This window comes from Pseudorasbora parva, chromosome 7 (assembly GCF_024679245.1).
Source record: "Pseudorasbora parva isolate DD20220531a chromosome 7, ASM2467924v1, whole genome shotgun sequence".
Classification (NCBI taxonomy): domain Eukaryota; kingdom Metazoa; phylum Chordata; class Actinopteri; order Cypriniformes; family Gobionidae; genus Pseudorasbora; species Pseudorasbora parva.
In genome coordinates, this window is record NC_090178.1 from 25,591,229 (window position 1) to 25,614,498 (window position 23,270).

The window sequence follows — 23,270 nt, forward strand, 5'->3', positions numbered from 1 at the left end:
CCCGCCCCCTTTAGTTACTGTTTGCTATGTCTGAAAAGCCACGCTTCCACCTCACACGTGTTCTCACCCAGTGAAAAACACATTACAGAGCAAAGAGGATACTGACACCGCACTGACAGACAGGACAGAGGAGGTTACTTTTAATATGAAACAATGTCTCAACCCTAAAATTTTGACATTTTTGAAAGAAATGTAAACAATAAATACTTTTTTGTAGCTTTTTATATTTTTATTTTTTGTAGTTTTGTAGCTCTTTAATGTGTGGTGGCAGGTCGCTGTAGCGCCTCATGCCGAGTTCACGCTGACCAACAGGTTTTGCAAAACAGCGGCAAATGGGCAAAATCGGCGGCAAATTGGTGCTTGTGCACGTGACTGACAATCACTAAGTGTGAATGCTCAGACGCAATCAGAGAGAATTGCAGACGAGTCGCTGACGCCCGCGAGATATGTGGCATGTCGGCGATTCAAAGTCCTGCTGTGTGAAATGTGTTCTGACTGAAAATTACATAGACGATGACCGAAAGCCAATGAGAGCGTGAGATACAGGGCAGCGGGAGGTTCATGGAGGAGTTATAGACCAGAATATCAGTATTTTAATAAATATATTTAGAATTCTATCAAATAGAAACAAAGCCCAAACATTGCAAGTCCAGCCTTAGCAGCAGCACATTACAAAATTATTTATTTACCTCAAACTCAATCCTTGCTCCCTCTCTGTCTCTCCAACAATTTTCTCCGCCATAATCTTTTTCTTTTTCTCCAGAAATCAACGCATCGACAATTTGGAGCACAAACTTTCTGCAGTTTATCATTTTTATAACAATTCCAAGTCTCATGCGAGAACAGAACTTCGGTCTGACGCACGTGTGACCTTGCGTAGTTTACTCGTGAGAGAGAGACAGAGAGAGAGACAGAGAGAGAGACAGAGAGAGAGACAGAGAGAGAGACAGAGAGAGAGACAGAGAGAGAGACAGAGAGAGAGACAGAGAGAGAGACAGAGAGAGAGACAGTTGTCAAGGTTTTTTTTCTTCTTTTCTTTTTCTCGTGTGAACACCTCTGTCGCTAATCCATGGGTCAGTGTGAATACAGCAGTGACTGGATGCTACACTAGATAGTCATGCAGTGTGAAGAGAGCGGTGATTCGTCTGAACTACTCTGTAAAAAAGTTACATTGAAGTTCATTGAAATTAAAAAGTTGAGTTAATACAAATTAACATTTTTGAGAAATTACTTCACCCTTTATTTAAATGGTAATAAAAGATTTTGTTAGCATATTTGCGTAATTGTTTTATTTGTAATAATGCAGTAAAACATGCCAAATTTTCATGATTTATCAATATTTTTAATTTATGTGGTTCAGATACAATAATATTTTGAGTTTCTATTTATTAAACCAATTTCCTTCATTGTATGAACTCAATTTTTTTATTCAATAAACTCTTATTGAATTCTTTCTAGTTAATTTATAGTATCAAATAAACATGAATGAACTTAAGAATGAATGTTGTTTCAACCACGGAAATACGTCAGTACACGCGTTAATCTACAAACTCTCTTGACTGCTTTGTCGGTCAAAAATGGCAGATTCGGCGGATGGCAGATTATGATTGGTCAGATTGCCTGTCAATCAAACTGCTAGCGAAGGGCGATTTCCACTTTAACTCATCCACTAACAACCACTGAGACTTTCACATTTATTTGAAGCAGGAAAGACAATTAATGCCCAGAGACAGAGCTCAATGTTCCTGTATGCAAGTGCACATGAGAGATTGAAGGACTCCATTTTTACAGATTCTAAAGGAAATATGATATGAGTGTTATTTACTTGTGCCTAAGCTATTTGCCAGGGCTTTGCTATGTGGTTGCTATGGTGTTCTGAGAGGTTGCTAGGGTGTGGATAGGATGATTGCTAATGACATGTCAAAAGAACCCATCAACTTTCTTGATATTCTGGTCCGTTCCCTCCATCAATGTCAGTTAAGAAAACTAGCAGTCATGAAGAAGCAGGAAGAAGAGGAATAAAAAGCTGGAAAAGTAAGAAACAAGTTAGTTGTTGCTTTACAGGTGGACCGCTAGTGTGTAAATAGACCGGCATTAGAAAGAGAGAGAGCAAGAGAGGGACGTGTGCAGGAAAGAGGCAGAAAGAGGCAAGAGTTCCTAGCCTATCAAAACTGTGACCCACTTTCGCAATGATGGATGCCCAAAGCCAGCTCAGATTTATCGTTATTGCTTATTTGCTTAGCAGGCGCCCTTTTCAGTGAGGAGCGAGGTTGAACACTGGAGCATGTAACTCCGGTGGCTGCTTGCCCTAACCCACTTACTGACGACAGCTGGGCCTGCAGACCAAAGAGGGGCTTGTGCGCCGCAGACCACTACAGCTGCCACAACGGCAGACACCTGTCTCTGAATGCACTTTACTTTGTGTGCGCGCTTTCCTTTCTTAATTCCTTACGTCATCTTTCCAGACCCTTTAAAGACCCCCCTCCCACCTAGGAAAGGCACTGCCTGCTGTACAGTAGCTAAAGGAGGAAATTGTATTTAAAGCAAGGCAAAAAAGGGTTTTAAAACAGCCAGGACCATCATTAGTGTGAGGTTTGGAAGTGGCGATGGAGGAAAGGGTGGGGCGCACAGGGCCTGGCGTAGCTCCCGGCTCCAGATTGGCTGACTCCCAGACCACTGCACCTCTGGCCTTACATACCCCCTGACACCCACATGCACAGATTCACATATGTTCATGTGCCCAAACCCATTATAATGAATATATGACCCCTTACTAGTAATATAAAAATATAAATATAGGGCCCTGTGATTTCTGTGATGCAGAAAATGCATACAGCATACATCTCTGGCAAAAAAAAAGCGACAAAAAATTACACAACAAGTCACAAAATTTGTCAACATTTGTGTGATTACCACCGCGTTTGATGACAAAATTGTAGTAAATCATAAAAAACAGAATCCAGAAAAATTCTGACTGAACACAGAATTTAATTGGCCGCAATTATTGATTACAATGTCTGTGACGGTCCACACACTGTGCCGTAATTTTGGTATCAGGAGGTTCTGCGGACGTCCGTGCACACTACCCATGTACAGCCATCATTTTTGTGTCCGTGTAGATTGTGCTCATATAACAGCACGTGTGCGAGTGAATTGAACACTTGAAAACGAACACGTCTTTCTGCACTCGCGGCCAAAGGAGTGTACTTTGAAAGGCTTGCACGCTCAATTTTGCACAAGATGGAACCGAATGCAGAAAATTAAGTATCCGGGTTCACCCAAAAATACATTTGTCGATATTTACGCACACTTTGTCATTCCACACCTATTTGGAATTTTATTTATTTTTTGTCTGTTGTTGTTTTTTGGACATGCAAGTCAATGGGATCAATTTTATCTTATCCTCAGACATTAAGCCCATGGACTTCCTAAAATGAATTCACTAAATGTCTTTTGAACATGGCACACTAAAGTGGAACAGGCTATTCTCACAAAAATGCATATAAATAGTACGAGTGTGCAATGTCGTGGAATGTATACGCCAAAACACATTTTGGCGTGTCTATGGCGCGCTGTTTTTCGCGTGCATATGATACGCATTTTATGGCGTATTATACATACGAACCCACCACCCTAAACCTACCCAAGCGCGTGTCATATATACGCCATAAAGAGCGTGTCATATGCACGCGAAAAACAGCGTATACATTCCACGACATTGCACACTCGTACTATTTATACGCATTTATGTGTGATCGGGTTGAGTGGAAACGCTTTCATGAACGCAAAAGTCTAAATCTGATTCGCGGACTACAGTCAGTCTGCCATCCAGCAAACAACTGCCATTTTTTCAAGTTCTGGGACAAAGAAGAAGAAGCAACTAAACACTGTCGGGTTTCACTGTCGGGTGGACACACCTTGCTGCTTTTCTGGAAAAATTTTATATAATATAATATAATATCATTTAATATAATATAATATAATAACATTTTTATGTATATTTTATATTATTTTGTACTTAAACAACAGCGCTGTCAAAGTTGATATTGTGGCTTTATATATGGTCGGACACTTGCATTTGTCATTTATATTAACATTTAGCCAAAATCAAGCTCAAAAGAGTTATGAGGTATTTGACCAGCAAATGTCAGTCGTCTGTGTTTTGTCTGTCATTTAAGTTATTGTTTAAGTCCGTCATTACAATTTACAGATTATAAAGTTTGCTGTAGCTATGTAAGCACTTAATGTTTTTCTCTCATTTGGCCAAAATCTCATTTTATAAAACATGATGTGCAACGCACACTGTTTAAGGCCGTATTGGCTAACTCGACGACAAATGCTAAACTAAGACACACTTCTCTGCTCACAAATGAACAAAAAATATGCCTTTATAGGAAGGAAAACACTACTTATTCAAAGAACCAGTTCCTACTTGCAAACAAGCAGAGACTGTCCAAACCTCATGCGGCACTTCATTCATTAGACAGGGGGAGTTATGACGTTTGACTGACCGTTTGAGCATCCAATGGAGTTAAGAGGTTTAGTCACAAGCTCTTTGTAATACTTTGCGAAACGCACAGACAGTAAAGAGTGACCAATACTAATGATTTATTTTAAAATGTAATATGGCGATACAAAGTTTCTGCCTGACATTGAATTCTTTTTCTTTTTGTATGCATTAAACTGTTTTGTCTGAGACATTTGATTTTAAATGTAAAAAAAGAAATAAAAATACTTTACATATTTTCTGAACTTGGCTGACATTTTAGATTCCAAAGTGATTTCATTTTAACAGTTGAGTGTCTTCTCACATCTATAATGGAAGATTAGGAGAAGTACTTCACTAAGAAGGGGAAAAAAATTGAAGTACAGAGATTCTGTCAAAGCAGGCCGGTCTGTTATTTTTTAATTTAATTTTATTTAATTTTATTTTACACACCCCTGAACATGACCAAATGTGAATGTTCTCTCTTCATGTCCCAGTCCTTATGTCATCAGGCAAACGTATGACTACATGTGACTAGGACCCGTTGACTTTCATTACAACCCAGAATGGTTCAAAATAAGATTTGTGTGTGTGTTCTTCACAAGAAAATCTGTCAAACTGGTTTGAAGTGACATGAAGGATCATCGTTTCAGGTGAACTATCCCTATAATTTGTGCACTTTAACAAATTATTTTCTCTAATTGAGGGTTTATTGTGTGTATTGCTTTATAATGAAGAAAATGAATCCTTTTTCTCTTTCTTTTTTTGCTCTTGGGGTTTCTTTCACAGCCTAAAGTAGGTACTAAGTTTCTTTCATGGTATTAAATGGGCGAAAAAGCCTATAAAAGAGCCTTTAAATGCTTTGGGTTATTCACTGAAAAGCTATTATTTTATGTAGGTATTAGCTTTATCTCTACTCAGCAAGAAAACCAGCCAGTGTCCACTTCAATAGTAGAGCATCAGCACAGAGGTTCGCATCGAGGCTGAGAAGGCCATTTGCAATCTTCCTCTTTCAGATCCTGACTTATGCACGCACATACACACACAAACACACACACACACACACACACACCATGCTAAAGTCATCCCCTCCTGTTCTTTGTAGTACTGTGGGTCCTGCTGACTCTTGGTGAAAGGGGCGCTGTGCTAACAGGCAGAAAATAGACCCGGCTCTCTGTTTGAGCTCAGGCCTCAAGAGCCCGGGGCCGCACCGTTGCCCAGTGATAAACGCATTTGAAAACAGGGGGCACACAAAGTCTTCCGGTGCCTGGCTAAATGCTAAACACCCCCCTCATTCATGCACATACACACGGCGCATTCCTTTTTAGAACGCCTTTACAAACCTATCTCCAGCAGCTCTGCTGAAGAGCAGCCAACCCTCCTGCCCCAAGCGAGCCTGAGCTTCTCTATGCACAGAAACGGCTTTTCACACGCGTTACACCGCTGCATGGTGATTATGGGAGCATGTAGGTCACTCTTAAGCATCTGCTCGTAATGCATTAGCTTGAATGGATGAACGAACAAGCCTAATGAATGAATTAATGAATTGAATTAAGGAACAATGGGTCTCATTTGCTAGCCATGCATACGCGTGTGTTTGAGCGTGAAACCCGTAAGCGAACGTTTTCAGGCAGAAATCAGAATTCAAGCTGGGAAACATTTCTAAATTTAAATCGTTTCAGAAATTATTCAAAATTTACTCATGATGCCCTCAGAAATATGATTGTATGGCCTCCTTCCTAAAATATAAAAAAAAAATGTATGCATAAAGAATTGTTTATATGCATGGTTTTCAAATGTAGTATTTATCTTCAGCACAATGACAAAATAAATGCAAAAGCAAATTATTGTAATATTGTGTGTGGATAATTTAATAAATATTATTAAAATTATTGATGCAGAATAAAATGATTGGATTTGGTCTCAAAATAATAGTGATTTTTTTTTTTTCAACCATTCTTAACTTAATACAGTAACAGACTAATATAAAAATGCATTGTAAAATTGTAAAAATGCATGTTTCTATTCTAAATTCCCTGTGGACCTCCAGCACCCTGCAGTTGTTTATTCATATTTGTCTATCTTATTGTTTTTTGCTTTATCATCATATTTTATTTTGATTATTATTTCTCATTATAATTGTGATTTATTTACATGAGCACTGATCTTTTAACAGACAGACCCACATTTACGCACGCATCCATTAGGAAACAGAAATTTGGCATTTCCAGCACAACATTTTTCACTGACCAAAAGAAATTCCCATGCGTTGTTTTTATAAAATGCCACAGACTAACAAATACAGCTTAGCTCAGTCAGCAGCGTTTATCTTAGTCAAGTTTTCCTCAGCATAACGATAGAAATTAATTTTCTGGGGTGTAGTTACAGCTTTCCATGCCACAAAAGCCTTGTCCTGAAAAATGTTGAAATCAATATCTCGAATTGCTGCACCTGCAGAACAACCTTGTTCTGTCCTCGCAAACACAACTGAAACGTATTCTGCCTTATCTCACTCACAAACTTTTGTGCACTACAGTGAATAATACATTCCTGGCGTGAGGTTGTTTAATGTGCGCGGAAAGCCAGCATCTCACAGGAAACAAACTAAGCCCCTAACCACATGTGGCCCCACACCTGGCGCCTTTGGAGAGATAGAATGAGCCACGCAAAATGTTGGCACCAAAAAGGAAGCTTAAGGTCAGGAGTCCTGTTTGTTTTTTCGTGTGCGCGTGTTTCCTCCACTACACTTTGGAATAACATCCATTAACAAAGGGTTTGGATCCTGCTTCCGAACACTTTTAGGGAAGCGAGGGAGGGAACGAGACCTAAAGGAGACCAAGACGACCGATTCAAGAGCGTCATATAGAGCAACACACAGGAAATGGTCAAAGAAAGATTGAGATTAAGGAGTAAATGGGGGGTACCAGATGCCCAGAGTGGGATCCCAAGTAGGTGTTTGTCTGAAGAGCCTTAATTGTCAGGTTAGACACAACATGGCTGAGCAAGCACACACATGGTCTGGAAGGGTTGAACACATCAGAGTGTTGTGAGCTTGAGGAGCTTAGCGCCTGTTAGGCTAGCGCTGAGGCTAACATGGGGTCTGGGGATGAGCCACATGCTGGAGCTTAGGTGGGTTTATAACAGGAGGGGGCAAAAGGGAAGGACATGTTTGTGGCGGAGAGCCAAAGGTTTTTTCGTGAGGCGTTTTGAATGTGTTTTTTGGATTTGTAACGGTTATGGAGGCTGTGCACGGCTGCCTTCATCTGGCTGGCAGCCCCTAAAGTCTTCCTGCTTTTCTCTGCATAACTACTTCGTATTTAGTGTTTACTAATCCAAAAAGACAAAATGCACCATGAATAATTTGGCTTATGATTTTCTTTCTTTATTTAACATGTTTGTTTACCAAGCTTTTACAAACTTCAGTTTTCAATGTTGAATCACATTATGGAAAATTATTTAAAAATCACTGTTCTAGGAATTTGTGATGTTACATAGTGTAATTGTGCCTCATGAACTTGCCAGTTTCTGTTTCAGATTCAGTTTCTTTGTTGGATTCGTTCTCGTTTTGACAATGTGACAAGCATGCATCTTCAAATAATTTAAAAATGTACATTATATATATTGGGTTGAGATCTGGTGACTGTGGGGGCCATTTTAGAACAGTCAACTCATTGTCATGTTCAAGAAACCAATTTGAAATTATTCGAGCTTTGTGACATGGTGCATTATCCTGCTGGAAGTAGCCATCAGAGGATAGGTACATGGTGGTCATAAAGGGATGAACATGTTCAGAAACGATGCTCAGGTAGGCCATGGCATTTAAACGATGCCCAATTGGCAACAAGGGGCCTAAAGTGTGCCAAGAAAACACCCCCCACACAATTACACCACCAGCACCAGCCTGCAAAGTGATAACAAGGCATGATGGATCCATGCTCTCATTCTATTTATGCCAAATTCTGACTCTACTCAACATCTGAATGTCTCAACAGAAATCTAGACTCATCAGACCAGGCAACCTCAAGGTTATGCATGTTGTGGCTTCACAAATGCTTTGCTGCATACCTCGGTTGTAACGACTGAAATAACCACTCAAAGTTGCTCTTCTATCAGCTTGAATCTGTCTGCCCATTCTCCTCTGACCTCTAGCATTAACAGGGCATTTTCGCCCACAAGACTGCCGCATACTGATTTTCTTTTTCTTTTTCATGTCATTCTTTGTAAATCCTAGAGATGTTGTGCTTGAAAATCCCAGTAACTGAGCAGATTGTGAAATACTCAGACCGGCCCGTCTGGCACCAACAACCATGCCACGCTCAAAATGGCTTAAATCACCTTTCTTTCCCATTCTGACATTCAGTTTGGAGTTCAAGAGATTGTCTTGACCAGGACCACATCCCTACATGCATTGAAGCAACTGCCATGTGATTGGTTTATCAATGAGAAATTGAACAGGAGTTCCTAATAATCCTTTAGGTGAGTGTATATATACACACTGCTGTCGAAAAGGTTGGGGTTACTATTAATTTCTTTAAAATAATCTTACTTTTATTCAGTAAAATTGGCAGTAAATTCATTTGTTACAAAAACATTTAAAATAAATTATGTTAAGAATATTCATAAAAAAGTATCATAATTTCCACAAAATATTAAGCAGCACCACTGTTTTCAACATTGATATTAAGAAATGTTTCTTGATCATCAAATCAGCATATGAGAATGATTTTTGAAGGATCATGTGACATTGAAGACAGACGTAATGACTGCTGAAAATTCATCTTTACCATCACAGAATTAAATTATATTTTAAAATGTATTAAAATAGAAAATGGTTATTTTAAACTGTGGTAAAATTTCACAATATCACTTTTTACTTTATTTTTAATAAAAGTAAATGCAGCTGCATAACAGATTTGTCAAAAACATTAATTCCCAAAGTGGTAGTGTATAAGTGTGTGTGATCATTCATAACATTTAAATTGTTATGCACATGAGAGCATCTGTGGTTATGCTGGTTTAAAACCTTGTGGTGTTCAACTGGTTTTGCTTCAGGACCAGGATTTTTATTGGACATCATTTGGCAACCCACCACAGCACCAAAATTGTTCATTATACAAAATTGAATTTCAATGGTTACATGCTTTCGGCAGACAATAATTCACTGCACAAAACTCATTGTGGTTGTCACAAACCATGTACCACACACTCATGAAATCTGGATCATATTTTATTTATTGCGTAGCTTTGTTCAAGCCTTTGGAGAGTAAGTGCATGGCACGCAGCCTGCCCATGTTGGCATCGCCATCATTTGAGTAGCTTAGCTTCCACAGTTACACTTTTTTTTTTAAACCAGAATTTGATTAGGCGCATGGCCTTTGACATCATCAACAAAGCATTTCTCTTTCTTAAAGGCATATTTATTTGAACTATGGATGAATTGTCGCTAGTTGCTTATTTGCATTTACCAAAAACACTGTGCATCAACAGACCTGCGAGATGAGAAGCTCTGGTGGAAGGTGTGGCTGTATAACCCTTCAGTGTTGTAGCCTTCTACAGTTGTGTGATTTTTCTTTTCTTTCTTTTTTTGAGTTCTTGACTGTTGGTTTTGAAGTCCTGTTTCAAACAGGCTGTAACAGGGATGCTTCTGCAGCATGGCTGTCAAACTCCAGAGACTAACGTGACCTGATGAGAGGGAGCGAAGGAGAGCGAGATTGGCAGAGAGAAAGCGAGAGATAGAACATGCGAGGTAGAGGGTTAATGGTGAATATGAGGACGACTTTGATACAGGTCATATGCACGTCACATGATATATTCCTGAGTGGAAACGGGGGTGGCAGCCGAGGAAAAATGGAGTGATGAAAGAGCGCCGTCTAAAATGATCAGGAAAAAGATATTCTTATTTTTAAATAAAATATTTGTATTGAAATCACCTCAAATGGAGGATGGACCATTGACTGAGCACGCAGTGTAGCATTGGATCCCCTTTGTGGAATGAGTACTCTCTCTTTTTCTTTTGTTCTCTCACTCATTCTCTTTCTCACCCCTCAAGCCCCCTCGACTCCTCTTGGATGCCTCGTCTGTTGCCAAGGTCTCTAACTACTTTTTTGTTTTTTTCTTTCCATTACTCCACATCCCTTGTTCCCATGCTGGTGTCTTCCTTAAAAGAGTTCGGCTTGGCCAAGCGTGCCAGACCACCTTGAGTCCTCACCCCTCAACCAAATCCTCTTTCTAACACACACACACACACACACACACACACACACACACACACACACACACACACACACACACACACACACACACACACACACACACACACATTGTCTTCTCAAAACTTTCCAAGTCCTAGTCCTTATGTATTTTTGCCATTCTCTTATCAAAGCTCCTCAGATAACCCAACTGCTGGCCGCCCCAGGGCAGCTCCACATAAATATTCCCTTTTCCTCATTGGTCGGTTTTAGAGTTCTTACAAAGTTCCTTTACTGCCGAGTCCATCAGGATCCCCAACACTCGCCAATACGCTCACCTACTCCGACCCCTCGCACCTCCCTTTCCTTTCCCAGCATGTTTTTCTGTTTTTCTGTGGATAGTCTAGCATTGTTGATCAATTATCGGGTCCATTTAGCAATTATGTTACGCCGTACAGTAAGACCAAAGCGGGATTGCGTAGCTCATTTGGTATGCGCGCCTTGTCGAGGCTGCTCTGTATTCCTCCGCCGTGGTTGTGAAATTGTTCGTGCTTTAATTATTCTCTTTTATAAAGGGATCAAAGGTGCTGCTGGCAGGGTCGGCCTCTATTTTCATTCATGTTCGCGCTCGGGCGTGTACTCCCACACAGCCTTTTTTTTTTAAGTTTTACTATGAATATGTTCTATTATTAAAACCATGAAGCGTCTGCTGTAATGGCATAATGACTCCGGTTTGGCTCCAGCACTGCAGGATTTAATCAGACAAAATGTATGTTGTAGACATTATATGGATCTTATAGGATAATTTACTGTATGTGTGTGTGTGCTTAATCACTTAATGATTTAATAATTTAAGATCTCATGCCTCTTTAGTATTTGCTCATGCATAGCAGGTCTATGTAAAAAAAAAAAAGATATTTTATTTATTAAAGAGACAGTTCGCCCAGAAATAAAAATTGCCAGCATTTACTCACCCTTATGTCGTTCTAAACCTGGATGACTTCTGCGGAGCATAAAATCTTTCACTTTAATTGAATGAATCGCCATTTACTGCATATTAATTTCAAATATCAATATTCAATATTTTGGAAAGCTCCAAAATGAAGATATTTTAAACACAATACACAATTGTTGTAGATGACACATTAAAGCGTTAGTTCAGGCGAAAAGGAAAATTATCCCATATTTTACTCACCTCAAGCCATTCTAAGTGTATGGCATTCTTCTTTCAACCAAATACAGTCAGAGCTATAATAAAAAATACCCTTGCTCTTCCAAGTATTATAATGGGTGTGAATAGTACCTGAGATTTTAAAACCCAAAAAAGCACATTGAGTCTAGTTCTGGCGTAAGAGTGACCTCTGACTTGATGCATGACGTATTAAACGTGGAAGTGCTAGGATAGAGCAAAATCAAACATCTGTCACAAATTAGAAGTCTAAAATTTTTAAAGTGAAATGTCTGAGGAGCTTTGAGTTTGTTGCCCAGCCCTATTTGTTTGAACCGTGAGCGGTGTCAACTCTCACCTAACTATCATGCGTTAGGTCAGAGGTCACTCTTCCACTGGAGCTCGACTTGTGTACGGCCGTTACTGGAAGCCAGTGATTATGGTTTATAACATTATAAATATGGATTTTCTTTTGTAAAAAAGCATTGCTGGACTTTATTAACCCCCTGAAATCATATGGATTACTATTATGATGGATGGATGCGCTTTTTTTCATCTTTCACTATTCACTCTCATTATAAAGCTTGGAAGATCCAGAATAGTCTTTTTTATATAAGACTGATTGTGTTTGGCTGAAAGAAGAAAGTTATATACACCAGAGGCCTATTGCATGAAGCTAGCTGAGTTTTAGAGTAGGTTTAAAGTTGACAAATCCAGATAAATCCAACCTGGTTTAGATCAGGTTCAATGGTCTCTCAAAGCTTGGTATCAATGTCCTCTGTCAACTCGGGTTTAATCAAGAGTTTGCGATTTAAGGCTGAAACGCTTGTAAGTGTGACATGCGCGACAAAAGGCCAATCACAGTGTCCGTTTATTCACTACTCGCAAGAGATGCCGCAATTAACTTCTCTTCTGAAGAAAATATCAAGAAATGAAATGTTTATTTCATAATGTATTTAATAAACACTGCTGCTGCAGCGAGAGTTTGAGAAGGCAGCTGAAAGAATATCAGACTATATCAATGCATGATGTGAATAAGGAAATATGCCTAATTAAGAGCTAAAATAAATTCACAAAGAGCTCAAGTGAATATATGTTGTTTAAAAGAATTATGAATGTAGGCTATGTATGATATTTATTTTAATATTTGGGTACTTGTCAATTAATATAATAATTATATGAATGTAATTTAGATGGGGGGAAATATCACACAGTGTAGCTTTAATTTGGAACACAAGATACAGGGGGTGTGGCTTTATTGTATCTTTACTTGCAGCTGATTGGTCCAGTTTGGGATTGCGATCTCTAACCCAGAATAAAACCTGCTCCAGAACACGGTTAGCCGTGTAGTGTAAGTTACTATGGTGATGAACACTGCTAACAACCAATCCACCTTATTGAGCCTGAATAAACAGAGTTTGCTCAAACTAATCTCGAACTTACCTGGGTAGCAACTGAAACCAGCTTTGTGCAACAGGCCACTGGGGTAGCTTGAGAAGGAGTACATTTTGTGAGAATTACCATTTTTGGGTAAACTAACCCTTTTGGATGGATTTATTTATTTATTTATTTATTTATTTATTTATTTTTATTCATTGTGCATGACCCCATCATTGACTATTTTGTAGTTTGTTAGTCTGTCTGATGTAGACTCGGACCTGTTTGCACAGAATACATTCTTTTTATTCTACCTTTTTCATTTCTCCATTTCTCATTTTTTGTATGTTGTTGGTCTATTTTAATTGTAATTAATCACATATAACTAACACATTGAATCGAGAACCCCAGTGCATAAATCTGTGAAGTATCTGTTCTTCTTCAGTAAACTGAGAATTATTCTTCATTATTATTGAATTAATGCATCAATATAAGTGTGTCAGGCCCAAGTCCACGGCAGATGTCCATTCGCGGGGAAGCGTTCGCATCATCAGCATTCTGAATATGACTATGATTACCACATCATTTATAGACCCTCGCACTTGTTCTCTCTTACTCAGGGCATTTTCATTTTTCAGACTATCTGACAGGGCCTGATACTTTAACCTCTCTCTGCTGATTGCTTTGTCTTCTGTCCCTTATATCTCTTTTTTTCCATCACCTTTTCACTCTCAGTAACCCTCCGTAAAGTAAAATGTAAATGTACAAGTCGATTGGCCAGCTTTTAGTAATGTGTGTAGGAAAATGGAATCATTGTACTAACTGCTTGACTTTAGTTGTTTAGTTGTTTACTTGCGTACATGAATTTGTGAAATACGTGGGTGTGTTAATTGAGATGTGTTATGCAGCTCGGGGCTGTTGAACACAGCGCAAAATTGATCACAAGGCCTTGTCTGAGCTACGTTTGACTGACTCCTGATCGATTCGGCCTGTCATGGAGATTGATCACCAATACTCAGTCACGGTTATTGATCAGCTCGCTGGTTGTGTCATCGCTCCAGTCGCTGCATGTGTGGAGGAGGAGAGGGAGGCAGTAAACACATTTCCTTCACCTCTTTATTGCACTTTCATCTCCGCCACACTAAAAGAGACACGTGCTGAGACTGGAACCGCGGCTACACATAATTATTGGTGTCTGCGAATTATTATTATAGCGGTTTGACTATTATAACTAGTACAGTATAATGCTGTCTGACACTGTCAGAGTTCAGCTGGAGTACTCACATTTTCAAAATGCTGTAATTACATAATTGCTATCCTTGTTCTCCAGAAGGTTTGACCATCTAAAGGTTCAATTCTGCATACAAACTGTGGTTTTATGCATTACTCCTCGATTTGAAAAATTGAGTTAAATTGATTTCGTCCTTTGCTTTGTGTGGTTAAACCAACACGTCAGTCTCACGGCAATTCATAACTATTTACATTTTGGTGGCTAATTCATATGAATGGGTGCAATCTCATTCATATGTTTTCATTTGTTCTGCTTACGCCTAAGTTATGGGTATGTTTAAGGGGTGAGATTAAGGAGTAGAGCCCCGACCGATTTGTCGGTCTGTTGATTTTATCAGCCGATCTGAGCCTGTCACAGATATATCAGCATTAGTGTGTATATGCAGCGGATATGCCACCGATAAAAACTCGCGCCCACGTGTCTCACAGCACGCGAATATTCACACAGAATTATGTCAAAATGCTGCTCTTGTCGAATATCATCATAAACAGTCGGTTATGTCTTAAGTGAACATGAAATTTGCCTGTCACCGCCAGCGTTTTTGGTCAAGTTTCATGGCCCACGGAATATCTCTGAACATGCAGACCCTCTGCTTTTATTTTAGCGACATGCATTCTTTTTTTTTAGTCCATCAACACCCCATCAACACCCCCAATGCTTCACAGTCCTATAGCTCGTCCTGGGTCGACTCAGAACGATGATTAGAACACGGATGGAGTAGATGGAGTCCATTAACACCCCCAATGCTTCACAGTCCTATAGCTCGTCCTGGGTCGACTCAGAACGATGATCAGAACACGGATGGAGTAGATGGAGTCCATCAACACCCCCAATGCTTCACAGTCCTATAGCTCGTCCTGGGTCGACATTTCATTCAATAACTTTAGGCATTTTCGATTTATATGCTGTTAATGTTGATGATCGCATTATTTTACACATGCATCTACTTATGAGATCGCTCGTTTTTGCTTCTTCTTCTCTTGCATTTTGATCAGGCGATTCTTTACTCCTTTAGGAGATGCAAAATAGTGCCCCCTATCGTTAACCGTGTGTAACGTAGTTCTTAGTTCAGGGCAGAAAGGAGGCGGGAACCGGCGGACATTTAAATGACTTTAATAAATAAAATAAACAAACTGAAAGTAAAAGCAGCAGCCCCTCATGGACAACTGCCGCGTGCACACACAATAAAACCTAAACAAAACAGAACTCAAATTCCAGGCCTGGTCATCTCTCATCCTTCACAGGTGTCGCCCGTCCTTATAGGCCTCCGAGCTCCCTTGAGAGGATGAGCTCATGAGAGGCGACGCTCCCGATCTCAACCACGGCCCGGTCTCACTCGCTCCTCCGGTGTCTTTCGCTTGTCTACCTCGACACACCCCCATTGCCCCCCCCCCCAACACACACACAAAGTCTTGTCAATGTCAGTGAAGTGTTTTTTCATAAAAGGAGAGACAAAAGACAGAAAATAAATCACTCACTGCTCGACTGACTGACTTTAAGAAGGGTTAGTCTATATTTATTAGGGTGTAGACTATTAGGTGATATCTTTCATTGGATGACTTTTTCTGTAGCCTACCTGAAAATCTAGTTTAGACCTTATTTTATTTGTGTATTTATGTAGTTGTGATGTGAACTGCCAATGTGATGTGATAATGTTAATATTGGTCTTATTAATTCTATAAACTATAATACTGATCAGCCAACATTGACACTATATGATAAATTAAAATAAGCTAATAACATCACAGTTTTCTCCAGAATGACTGTACAGCCAAATCAAATTTTGTTGCAATATTGTCCTGTTTAACACTGTGAAGCTGCTTTGAAAATATCATCATTGTAGAAGCACTATATAAATAAAGTTGATTGATTGATTTATTGAATATTGAGAGTGATTTATAGAACTATATCTTTATCATTATAGATATTGACCTTGGTGTGAGGGGGCCTTTACTGTAGTAAACGCTGCAAAAACGGTCTCGCTCTTTACAGCGTTGGACACATAATGGTAATTAATATGATTAGCATTTTGGTTTGTCTTGAAGCATATTACAAACACCAAAGAGACATATAAACAACATTGAAAAACGTAATTTTCTCCACAGCGCACCTTTACATATTTATTTTTAATTGACGCATTTTATGATTTATTATTTTACACTACTGCTCTTCTTTCTTTTTTTCCATCATTCTGAATTGGAACAGCCATTACTCCAGCTTTCAGTCACATGATCCTTCAGAAATTATTCTAATGTGCTGATTTGCTGCTCAATAAACATTTATTCTTTTATTCTTAATGTTGAAAACAGCCGCTTCGTTAATTTTTTTAGGAAACTCCTCTGCATCTTTTTTTTATGGACAATTTATTTGGAATGGAAATCTTTTGTAACATTATAAATGTCATTACAGTCTCTTTTGATCAATTTAATGCATCCTTGCTGAATGAAACTAATTATTTCTCTCAAACAAAAACATCTAACGGACCACAATAGGGCGCTGAAATCAAAGTTCATTATTGGTGTTGATTTTTTCACTTTTATTTTTCATAGCCAGCCAAATTTTATTAAAAGCCCTTCTTGCCAGCGGTAAATTCCCCCTAATATCCAATGCCAATCTTTCATGCAATTAAACATGAAAGCTGATCCTCAGATTAGATTCTAAATATATTATCCTGTGAAAAACAAGAGGAAAGGTCAAACAAACTCCAGTGTTCATTTATTAAACGGACAGAACACGAGATGACGGCCACTTCAAACGGGCCTGATTGATGAAATTACATTAGCTTGACAGCTAATTAGCAACTTGTAGATGTCTCATCACTGGCCAAGCTTGCAGGATTTGTAAATATGACATTTGCTGTCAGATCTGGGATGGACTATGACATGATCGTTTGAGGAGATGATCTGGTGTTTTTTTGGCTTGGATATGGAGGTAATGTCTTAACTAGGGCATAGACTGCGGGTCGAGTTTACTCTCTAACTTTCGCAGTTTCTGCCTCAATCTGCTTGGCTCCCTCGCTCTTCCCGTCTGTGGGCTGGAGTCTTTCATTAGCCTTTTTCCGTCGTCTCTCTGTCCACCCACTTAACTCAGGATAACCCCCCTCCTCACTTTATCTGCCCGTGTGCGTTCCCTTCCTCCCCTCTTTCCTTCTCAGACTTCCTCTGCCTCCTTCGCTCTGTCGCTTCTTCACAAAAGACTCCCGGTGACAGACCTGGACCGGCCGCCTTGCTCTCACATCCTGTCTTTTCTCCTTCTCCTCCGTGGCCTCTTCTCATCCCTCGCTCGGTTCATTCTCTGGCACACACGCACGTTCGCAGTGAAGAAAGACCAATTAAAATCCATCTTGTCTTCTCGCTGTCTCCCACCAAACTCTCTCTTGGGTCACTAATTAAAATGGAACCCTTTCTTTACCTCCTTCCATGTGTCTGTCTCTCCGCTCTGTAACCCTTCTCTCTCTCTCTCTGAGCCCTCACCTCACTTCCTGTCTCGCTTCATCTCCGCTGCTCCTTTGCTCTGGTTCTCACCTGTTTTTCCGCAGTCTGGAATTCATCTGCACTTCTTAAGTACCTGTGAACTTAGCTGCAAACTTTTTGTTTGGTCTGTTCTTTTTTTATTTTGGTATCTGTCTATTTTCTGTCTGTCTGTCTGTCTGTCTGTCTGTCTGTCTGTCTGTCTGTCTGTCTGTCTGTCTGCATGTCTGCATGTCTCTTCATTCCTTCTGCCCGCCCGTCTGCCTGTCTTTTTCCTATCTTACCTTCTTTTTTTTCTCTCTCTGTCTGTCAGTCTTCTGGTCGGTTGCCCATTTTTGTTCTGTCTTCTTTTTTTGTCTCTGTCCTTACTTCTGTCTGTCTGTCCATCCCTCTTTTTCCTTCCTTCTATCTTTTTCTGCCCGTCTCCTTCCTTCCTTCCTTCCTTCCTTCCTTCCTTCCTTCCTTCCTTCCTTCCTTCCTTCCTTCCTTCCTTCCTTCCTTCCTTCCTTCCTTCCTTCCTTCCTTCCTTCCTTCCTTCCTTCCTTCCTTCCTTCCTTCCTTCCTTCCTTCCTTCCTTCCTTCCTTCCTTCCTTCCTTCCTTCCTTCCTTCCTTCCTTCCTTCCTTCCTTCCTTCCTTCCTTCCTTCCTTCCTTCCTTCCTTCCTTCCTCCCTCCCTCCCTCCCTCCCTCCCTCCCTCCCTCCCTCCCTCCCTCCATTGTCTCTTTTTCCTTCTTTTCTGTATCTTTCTTTGTCTGTTTTTCTCCTTCCTTCCGTCCGTCCGTCTTTTTCCTTCCTTTCTTTATCTATATCTCTTTCTGTCTGTTTCTGTCTGTCTTTCTTTCTGTCTGTCTGTCTGTCTGTCTGTCTGTCTGTCTCTCTGTCTGTCTTTCTTTCTTTCCGGTTTCTGTCTTTCTTTCTTTCCGGTTTCTGTCTTTCTTTCTTTCCGGTTTCTGTCTTTCTTTTTGTCTCTGTCCTTCCTTCTTTCTTTCTAGTTCTTTTGTCTGTCTGTCTGCCTGGCTTCTTTCTTTCTTTCCTTCCTTTCTTTATTTCTTTCTCTGTCTGTCCTTCCTTCATTCGTGTCTTGTACACGCTTCCTTTTAAAGTCAACAGTGTGTAAACAAATGGGAAAGTGAATTTATTTACCAAGCCCCTAAGGGCCATTCTATGCTAATTCTTCCCCTATTAGTGCAACTTGACTTTTGACTTTGTGTGTGTGGAAGGAGAAGAATGAAACTCTCACTAATTAGCATGAAGCTGTTATTGAGAGCCATGGTCCGTATCTGGTGCTGTGTGAATCTTTTAACCTTATTGAAATCCTCAGGGTTTCCATTTCAGTGTTACCGTGCAATATCACTCAAGTAACATAGAACTTGCTTGATTTAGTTTGCCTAACTTTAATCTTTACTTTTATAATTCACATTGTTGCTACATCCGTTTATCTGTACCATCAGGTACTTAGACATTTTTCTTCATGTTGCTAACTAATAATATTCCACGAAGCAGCCAAGCAAGCGTCGATCCGAGCATGATTCAGTGCAGATCTTGCTGACGCATCTGAAATCTGTTCTGTGGACTTGGAAAAATGCCATTTTTCATGATTGTGGCCATGAATTTCTCTCATGATAGAAATACACCATCTAACACCCCCCCATCTCTCTCTCTCTCTCTCTCTCTCTCTCTCTCTCTCTCTCTCTCTCTCTCTCTCTCTCTCTCTCAGGTTAACAGGAGATGATTACTCTGTCCAGGTCAATCTGAGTGATTATCTGGATATACTGTGTCCCCACTATCCTGCTGACCACCCGTCGAGCGGCACAGTGGAGACTCTGGCTCTGTACCTGGTGGCTGAGCGCCAGTTCAGGGGCTGCGTGGAGACTAAAGAGGCCATTAAGAGATGGGAGTGTAACCAGCCATACGCTCCCTACGGCCCTGTCAGATTCTCTGAAAAGATCCAGCGCTTCACACCCTTCTCCCTGGGCTTTGAATTTCTGCCTGGACATCATTACTACTATAGCTGTAAGTAAGCTGCAGTGTTGGAGAACATATACAGAAATGATCAGGGTGACGACGTAACGGAATAGGTGCACTAAATACAGGCTAGTTTACATAACCGTTGAAAAGTTTGGGGTCGGTAATATGTTTAATGTTTCTGAAAGAAGTTTATGATGATCATTTAAAGGTCCCTCAGAATAAATAATTGAATTAACCTTGCCATAGTTAAATAAAAAGAGTTCATTACATGGACATCACATACTGTGATTCTCAAAAACTCTTGCCTCCTACTTCATATGTAAATCGTGTTTGTGAAAAACACCACGGAAAAAGGGGGCTATTTTCAGCATTAGGCCAACTGTGATGCAGTCGCTGGGATCATTAATATGTACGCCCCCAATATCTGCATGTCAGTCCATGGTCAATGTCAGGGGGAACTGAGCAGTTGAATCATTGGGACTACAGGTAAACAAACATCACGCGAGGATAGTGAAAGCAGCAGACCATGGACACAAATGTCATGTTCCAGGCTGTGCAGGGGACGTGAGGACTTTTCATAGCCTATCCACAGATTAAAAAATGTCAACAGTCATGATTGATGTTTATTTACAATCGACAATATTTACCACAACAATTTAATTCAAAGTTGTTCGTTTGCTCGGCCCATTTCATCACAGACAGTTTTTCTAACCTGAGGCAGTATAGCAGGATTCGCTCAGCATCTAAAACTGAAAAAAGGGCCGATTCCAACCATATTCCTGCAAGCAGTAAGTAGTGATTGTATCCACTTCTTGACTGTCGAACCCATTTCTGATTCAATTGAAAGTTTCTTAGTAAGGCAACATTAACGATGATATGCCCTGTGTTGTCTAGATCTAACTCAAGATGCTAGTACAGTGACAATTGGAAACTCCAAGTAGCACACATATCAGTTTGTCAAATGACAAAGGTTAATATTATTTCCTGCCAGTGTTGTCATAAAATACAACACTAGATATGGTCGATCTCTTTTGACGGATTGAAATCTAAATTAACCTAAATTTCATCATCACCTTTAAGGCTAAATATATTTGATCAAAAATGCAGTAAAAAAATAGTAATATTGTGACATATTATTACTATTCAAAACAACTGTTTTCTATATTAATACTTTTTAAAATGTAATTTATTCCTGTGATCAAAGCTGATTTTTTTTTTTAGCAGTCATTACACATGATCCTTCAGAAAACATTCTAATATGCAGATTTGCTGCTCAAGAAATATTTCTTATTATCAATGTGGATAACAGCTTAATATTTTAGTGGAAACCTTGATACATTTAAGGGGTGTAGTGGATCGTAGTTGATCCATATGGACCAGGCCCCCTGATGCGGAACATTTGTGGATTAATTGCTAAGTTTAACCCTCATATTGTAAAGAAACATTCAAGCGATTTAAACCATTCAAGCGCAAGAAGACATATGAAAGAACCGAGTTCGGGACTCGCTCAGTTTTTTCTGTGCATGCTTGTCAAAATACCTAGCCTAGAAATCTAGACGCACCCTAGCGGCAGCAAATCTAATCTGCCCGCGAGTGTCGTCTAGGAACTCACAATACACATCTGAGCCGTAAACGCCAAACTCTTGCCGGGCCAATCACATCGTGTATAGAGTCGGTGGGCGGGGCCAAAATGACGACGGCTGAGTTGCTTGTGTGCTTCAAGTAAACACAGAAACTGGGGAACGGCGGTCTTTCTAATCAACTTTGACCGCGACTGTGGAAGACTTGGAGTTAAGCTTTTCTCTGAGAAAAGAACAAAGAACGGCACTGAAGTCATTCTTAAAAAGGGAAGATGTGTTCAGAGTTTTGCCGACCGGATACGGCGAATGTTTAATCTATCAACGAGCTCTGTTTCACCTTCGTTGCTCTGGTTGGTGTAGCGCTATCCTATCGCGTGAAGAGGGAGTTTGAAAGACAACCGTTTATCCCGCCCCTCGGATCCCCCGCCCTGTCTATGGTGAGTTTCCAGACCAAACATCTTAATGTGGGTCTGGCTTGTCAGGCTAGTATTTACTGGCAGTCTTGATCAAATTGATTTAAAAAATGTAATGCATGCTTGCTGAATAAAAGTATTAATTTAATTATTTAATACCCCCCCCCCCAAAAAAAACAAAAAAACAACAACAACAACAACAACAACCTTCCTGACCCCAAACTTTAGGCATTGAATGTCATGTAAAACAAAATATGTACTGCTTTAATGTACTTGTTGGTGTTGTTTTTTTTTTTACATTTTATATGACAATTTATAAGAACATATGTGAAAATACTCCTATTTTTGCCTTTTGCTCTACCCTCATCCTCTTGCCTCTTCTACATGAAGCCCAAAAAGGAAGGAAAGATGGTCTGTGGCCATAAAATTACATGACAGTTTTCCTGTTTTTACGGCTTTGGTTTCAGGCCAAAGCTCTTCAATTCCCTCATCTTATTTCTTCTCTCTCTCACCCTCTCTCTCTCTCTGGGTTAGAAAGGCACACAAGTCATTTTTAATGAGTATGTTGCAAAAAAAGGCCTGAAACTCTAAAATGGAAGTGAAAAATAAATAATATATATTTATTCTATTTAATTTTAACCAGTGGTTAGTGAAAGGGTGTGCTTAAACTTTAGAAAATGTTGATGTTAACCTCGTGAGGTCAAACAAGTATATGGGCATTTTTGTGTGTATTCATTGTACATGAAATTACTTATTTAAGATTAGTTTCCAGTCTATTAGAAAAAGAATAAATAATAATATGAAATAGGCCAAGACTTAAATCACATTGAAAGTATATGGAGGATACAAACACTTGATATGTTTAGATAATAATTTATCCAACAAAACTAATTGGTTCTTCTTCTTTAAAAAAAAGTTAATTTGGGAGTTCACCGTATTCAATAATAATGTGTTCACACCAAAGGAACTGGAAATAATTTTAGTTATAGGAATACCTTTCGGGGTACTAAATTGTCTCTTACTTCAGAGTAGGGTCTAAGTCAGCACAGTAGGATCTGCCAGTGACACTTTGCACATTGCTTAGCCAAACGCATGACATGCAAAACTACAGCAAAAGTCTTTTAAACCAAAACCTACTTTACAAACTAAATCCATGCATATGGAAAACAGTGATCGATGGGCCGATGCCGAAGTCCACTTCTTAACCAATTACGGCATCCTCTACGCCTACGGCATCCAGTGGTGGAGCCAGAGGGGTGTCCTGGGTGGCACTGGTCACTTTCATCCATAGTGTGTACGGAGAGCGTGTCTTGCGCTTGAACGGACAAA

General features: G+C 39.7%; 1 protein-coding gene across 1 annotated transcript in view; it reads left to right on the plus strand.

The window, feature by feature from the left end:
* si:dkey-246i14.3 (ephrin A4) overlaps positions 1-23,270 on the plus strand; it is a 68,242-nt gene that overhangs the window by 25,382 nt on the left and 19,590 nt on the right. Inside the window, exon 2 of the mRNA XM_067448782.1 lies at positions 19,698-19,993. Within this exon, the coding sequence (XP_067304883.1) occupies positions 19,698-19,993 (296 nt within the window). The remainder of the gene's footprint in view (positions 1-19,697; positions 19,994-23,270) is intronic.